Below are 6,376 nucleotides of genomic sequence, written 5' to 3'. Positions count from 1 at the left end.
GAGCAAATAGCAGACACTAATTTGGCGAAATGTTCCCTTTTTAATGGCATCATCATAGATGCCTCCAATATCTTACCCTAAGCTAATCCTTTCTAATGAATCATTCACATTTATAGCTATTTTTATTCTATTAAATGGTGTAAGGGTTTGTCATTGAGGAAATAGATCAGAAAAAGAGGTCATGTGGGGAGATTGTAGAATACCAAGTGATGGTTAAAGTGTTTCACTGGTACCCAAGGAAAAGTAAAGACTAGGGATGAGGCCTCTAGCATGTTGGTGGATCACCTGTAGGGGATCTATGGAAGATTATGGGCAAAATTTACAGAGGATAAGAAAAAAATGGATGGGCTAAATTTATATTCATGGAAAGAATATTCATACTGATGAGCTGACAAACGCACTGAAGCATTCTCCAGAGCCATCAAGGATTGGTTAGTGAGGACTGAAGATGGAGTTCCACACCTCATTCTGAGCTTCTCAAGATCAGCCACCTCTCAGCTTGGACTATCTTCTTTCTACCTGATTCTGTTTAGTGGTTGTTCTTTAAGAGGGCACAGTGGGCCCTTCAGAGGGCCTTGATCATTTTCCTCTCTCACATAATTCAGGAATCAGAAATCCATTAGGTTAGTTCAACTCTCAAACTTGGCCTTGTAGCTTTATTATTTTCTCTCATGGAGGGAGATGGATAAGTATCTAAAGACCATATTTGGTTTTGCTTGTGCCAATCCACTACTAATGTTTTTATGCTACAAAATCAAAGATATGACCACTTGCCAGTGGAATTTATTGTCTTTTTTTTAAACAAATGATCTCTATTCAGAGGGTGGAATATTTTCTCTAGCTTTCTTGACAACCAAACCCCTAATCTTAAATGACTGGGCCTCTTTTTGTGGGGTAAGGAAAGAGGTACTTGGGATGAAATCCTCAAATACAGAATCTAAGAATCCTAGTTAGAAGGGAACTTAGAGGTTACCTAGTCCTACTCCTACCTGAATCATGAATCTCTCTATAACATTCCCAACAAATGATTCTCCCATTTGCCAACAGGAAACTCCTCTCATGATTCTGAATAAGAATTCCTTGGTCAAATTTTTAACATCCTTCCTGAGTCAGAAGATTAAAGAGAACAAGGTAGTTTCTTTCCCACTCCCAAATTCTCTAAATCTAATGAGTTCCCCTTTATTTGGCTGCCAAACAGTCCAAGAATATAATGCTGTCCAAAAGGGTTGTTCCCCTAGTTTAGGGTATTCTTCCAAGATCAAAGTTTAGAGGATTGGACTTTTAGAGACTGATTGAAAACAAAGACATTTGCTTTATTTCCTCAGGGCAGTTGTGAACATATACTTTTTTTTTTTTTAACATGTCACTTTAACTATGATAAACCCAAAAGCACAGTGTTGTTTCTTGGTCACATATTGGTGAATGGCTGGAAATGTTGGCGATGAACCAGGGATCTGTGGTCCTGTAAGTGGTAACTTCACTGGAGTACGCCTGCTGCTGCTGGGTTCTCTCCATGCCAGGAAAGATTGTCGCTCTTCAGCCCTACAAATGAGAGTCATGTTACAGCTCAGTCATGCTGTATGGAGTAGGACACTGCTACTGATGTACACGGATGTTGGCAAGGGCCAAGCCTGGGTCTGACTAGGGAGAAGTTGGCAGTGTTTTGGAAGCCCTTTGGCCACTTATGGAATTCCCTCAGAAAAACAGAAATAGAGGCTTAATGAAGAATCCCCATGGTCTGCAGATTGACTTAGACTGAAGATGAAGTTACCCATGTTTTATTGTATTTTTATTTATTTTGCTAAATATTTTCCAATTACAGTTTAATCTAGTTCTGGTCACATTCAAGACTGTTGTGGGTACATGTTGGACACTTCTGGTATAGGGAATTACTGGTGAAGAAACAACTTCTACTAATGCAGATCTGCAATTTAAAGAGTTGCCCGGGGCCCTGAGAAGTTAAGAGATTTATCTGGAGTCACAGAGTCAATATATAGGGGGGGGGGGAATTGAATTCAGGCCTTTCTGACTCCAAAGTCAACCTTTTGCCCACTTTACCATACTGATTTTCAATGAAGAAGTGACTGTTTACAATCTCAATCTGCTCACATAACTGTTGGAGAAAATAATATCTAAAAGGAAAAAGGGCTTCCTAGAACTATAGAAAATTAGAGTGTAAGGAAACCTTAGAGATCATTTAGTTCAACTTAGAAGTTGTGATTTCTGTTCAAGATCACACAGCTGGCACTAGGGTAGAATTGGAATTCCAACTTATAGGTTCTAATTCTCTTGTGTAATTGAGTTAGGAATGGGGTCCACAAGTCCTGGCTGGTACTGGCTCCACTGTCTAATTCAGGGCCACAAATCCTCAGAAGTAGAAAGGAGTATTAGAAACTGATTATCTAGTCCAGGGGTGGGTCCTTCACCTTTTGTTGTGTCATGGACCCATAGGGCAGTCTAGTGAAGTCTATGACTCCTTCTTAGAATGATGTTTTAAACTACATGGGTTACAAAGGAAATCAATTCTATGTAAACAAAGGCTACCATATATATATATATATATATATATAAATATGTGTGTGTGTGTGTGTGTGTATAATTTTTAAACAAAATTCATGGCTTCCTGGTTAAGACCCCCTGACCAAAGGATTCCCTTTGTAGAATCTCTGAAAGGTGGTTGGTTATCTTGCTCCTTCTAGAATATCATTAGAGACAGGAAGAGCCTCCCAACCCTCCTCTGCAGCCCTACCAAATAAACTTGCCCAATTTTCCATCTGAAAGCCTTTACTTAAAATGACAGAAATAATTCACATTCTCTCCCTCTCCTAACTTCTCTCCTCCTTAAATATCCCCAGTTGCTTTGATTGATCCTATGTTATGGTTTCTAGCCTTTTACCATCCTGGTTTGTCAATACCTTTCTTCATATGTGGCATCTGTGAATATAAGAAATTCATTCAAGAAGTCCTTGTACTAAAATGTTTGCCTTTTTTTGTTTGTTTTTGAAAGGATATGGTACCTCTACTGAGAGACAAGAAAATGGGTTTTGTTTTTCTAATGCTACTTGCTATTTGTGTGAACTGAGCAAATCAGTGAACCATTCTATACAGGTCTTAGCTACCTTTTCTAGAAAATGGAGATAGATACTCCCAATACTTACCCAGAAGGGTGCGAGTTCCTTGAGGACAGGGACTATTTTGCTTTTGTATCCCTAGCACCTACTCATAGCATGTTAAATGGAGCAGATTGAATTGAAGGTAGATTGAAAGGGAGGGTTCTCTGGAGACCCACCCCATCTCTAAAAATCTCTGATCTGAGATCTAAAGCTTAGATGGGATAAGTCATACTAGCAGGCAGCATGGTTTAGTGGAAAGAAGTCTGGTTTGGTAGCCAGAGGCCCTGCATGAAAACTCTCCCTCTGCTCAATACTCCTTGTGTAACTCTGAGCTGGGCATTTGACCTTTATGGACCTCATTTTCCTAACCTATAAACAAGGAGGTTAGACTAGATGGGCTATGGTTTATGATTCTATCATCTAAGAAACAAAACTACAAGGTTGAATAGTGTTCAGGATTCAAGAGCTGTCAATGATTATGTGATCAAAACTCATCCTGTTGTACCAAGTCCAGCTGCTATACTTTCTTCCATTCTAAGACAGGCAAGATATTTCCCCATGGTAGACTTATGTTCAGCTTTTTTCTCAATTCCAGGTCATGAAGATTCTCAAAATTTTATGTGGGAAAAGACATAGTAGACTTGGACTTGTTTACCTCAAGGATTCACAGATTCACCAAGCCAATTTTCACAAATTTCACAAATAAAGATAATACAATTCAAAGAGAGTAAATTGGTGTATTTTGTGGACAATATTCTTCTTGCATCTCCAAATGCAAAAGTGTGTCTTAGAGATAGTAAGATTCTTTTGTTAGAATTATATAAGTGTGGGCAGAAGATCTCCAAGGCAAAATTACAGTGGGTTTTACCTACAGAGCAATATCTAGGCTTAGTGTTATTGGGGGTTGAAGGAGTAAAACGCAGAAAAGAATAGCTGATATCCAAAAACTGACTGCTCCAAAGACCAAAAAGCAGTTCAGAGCTGTTCTTGGAACAACTGGGTTCTGTAGATAGTGGGTACCTGGGTATAGTGAGATAACCAAGTGTCTTAAAGATTTGACTAAGAACACAGAACCTAAACCTCTGAAACTTAAGCCTGAACATCTACAAGCCTTAGTTAGCTAAGTTTAAGGAAGCCATTTTATCTGCATCTGCTTTGGGTATCCCAAACTATTCAAAACCATTCCAGTTGTTTGTTAATGAGACCAAGGGAATTGCTTCTGGGGTAGTAACACAGAATTTAGGACAGTTATCATCCTATTGGGTATTATAGTTGTCAGCTTGATCAAATAGCTGCAGGTATTGTTCCTTGTCTAAGGGGTGTAGTTGCTGCTGCTGTGTTAGTCCAGAAGTCAGCAGATTTAGTTTTGGGATGTCCATTAACTGTAAACTGTTCACATCAAATAGAAGCACTGAGACATTTTGTACTCAAGCTTATTCAGATCAAAGAATTTCTAAGTATGAAATTATTCTCCTGGGTAGTGAGAACATCCAGTTGAGGAGGTATAATGTATTAAATCCAGCTACGCTTCTTCCTGATTTACCAAAGGATGGTGAACCATTGCATGAGTGTGTGGAAGTAGTTGATTTGGTGGACATGCCTAGGATGGATCTGAAAGACACTACTATTGAAAATCCAGACTTGGTGTTGTTCACTGATGCTTCTTCATATTTGTGTAATGGAATTTGTTGTACTGGTGCTGCAGTGGTCACAGAATTTGAAACACTGTGGTATGGCTCATTACCTGGAAATCTTAATGCTCAGGGTGCAGAGTTAGTGGCATTGAAACAAGCCTGTCTTTTAGCTGATGGTAAAAGTGCCAATATCTATACAGACTCTCATTATGCTTTTTCAGTATGTCATGCAACAAGAAAGATCTGGAAACAGTGAGGTTTTATTATTGCATCAGGAAAACCAGTTGCACATGCAGAAAAAAATAACTGAGTTGTTGGATGCTATCTAGAAACCAAAACAGCTAGTGGTAATCCATTGCAAAAGTCATACTTGTGGTAAAGACTCAGTTTCTAAAGGAAATCATAGAGCTGATGTAACTGCAAAGTATGCAGCCCAAAATGCTCCAGTGTATGTTATGAATCTGTCAACTATTGAGTCTGATGATTTACAAAAAGCTTATGTAGACCCAGAGACTCAAAAATGAAAGGGGAAGTTTGGAGCTAGGAAAGAATGTGGTATATGGGTTGCAAATACTGGAAAACTGCTCTTACCAAAAGATTTTTATACCTATTTGTGTCAAGCCATTTATACAAAAGGCCATTTTGGTATACAAGCTGTAGTAGATTCTGTAAAGAGATAATGGGTAGCACCAGGTATAAATACTGTTGCAAATATGATCTGTAGTAGTTGTTCTGTTTGCCAAAAGTTCAATCAAGGTGCATTCAGAAAGAAAGGTTTTGGCATATTACCCATTTGAGAGTTTGCAAAAATATATATAATATTTGTTAATATTATATGTATTAACAAAATGGCCTGAAGCGTTTCCATCTACTACAAAATACAGCTACCTTTGTGGTGAAGGTGTTGCATAGGGAAATTGTTCCTAGATTTGGTATTCCAATTATCACAGATTCTGATAAAGGATCTCATTTTACTCAAGATATTCTGAAAAGAGTCTATAAGAATTATCAAATATCATGTTCCTTATCATCCACAAAGTTCAGGTCAAGTGGGGTGTTTGAATAGGGAACTCAAGACCATGGTGGGGAAAATTTGTGCTGAAATTCATCTAAAATGGCTAGATATTCTTCCCATAGCTTTGTTTTCCCTGCATACAAGACCTAGAGCAGATTTGCATGTATCATCTTATGAGAAGCTCTTTGGACATACTCCATTACAAACAAAAACTTGTAAGGCTGTATATACACCTCTCTTAGGGGGAAGATTGTCAAATTGCTTCATATTTAAGTGCTTTACAACAAAGGCTTAGAGAACTGCATGATATGGGAGTATTGATCCAGTTTGGTCCACTGGATCATTCTCTTCATAATTTTCAACTAGGTGGTATGGTATATGTGAAAAATGTTGCCAAAACATCAGCTACACAAGAGAGTTAGGTTGTCCTTATACTATTGTGTTCATTTCATCACCACCATTAGTGGAAGTTTTAGGAAGAGGTTCTTGGTTATATTGTTATCATGTAAAATTAGCTCATAGAATTGATGATGAGAATGTAGAAGTAGGAGTAGGAGTAGGAGTAGGAGTAGGAGAAGGAGAAGGAGAAGGAGAAGGAGAAGGAGAAGGAGAAG

The 6,376-nt window shown here is 38.3% G+C and overlaps 1 protein-coding gene across 2 annotated transcripts in view; it reads right to left on the bottom strand.

Moving 5' to 3' along the window:
• Positions 1 to 1,219: 1,219 nt before the first annotated feature.
• The window catches only part of CHCHD6 (coiled-coil-helix-coiled-coil-helix domain containing 6), a 338,099-nt gene continuing 332,942 nt past the window's right edge, over positions 1,220 to 6,376 (bottom strand). The window contains exon 9 of one of the 2 annotated variants that reach the window (XM_044668582.1): positions 1,220 to 1,542. In XM_044668582.1, the coding sequence (XP_044524517.1) occupies positions 1,537 to 1,542 (6 nt within the window). In that variant the 3' untranslated portion in view covers positions 1,220 to 1,536. The remainder of the gene's footprint in view (positions 1,543 to 6,376) is intronic. The other variant, XM_044668653.1, reaches the window with a different exon arrangement.

This window comes from Gracilinanus agilis, chromosome 1, assembly GCF_016433145.1.
Source record: "Gracilinanus agilis isolate LMUSP501 chromosome 1, AgileGrace, whole genome shotgun sequence".
NCBI classification, from domain to species: domain Eukaryota; kingdom Metazoa; phylum Chordata; class Mammalia; order Didelphimorphia; family Didelphidae; genus Gracilinanus; species Gracilinanus agilis.
This window is presented reverse-complemented; position numbering and strand designations above follow the sequence as displayed.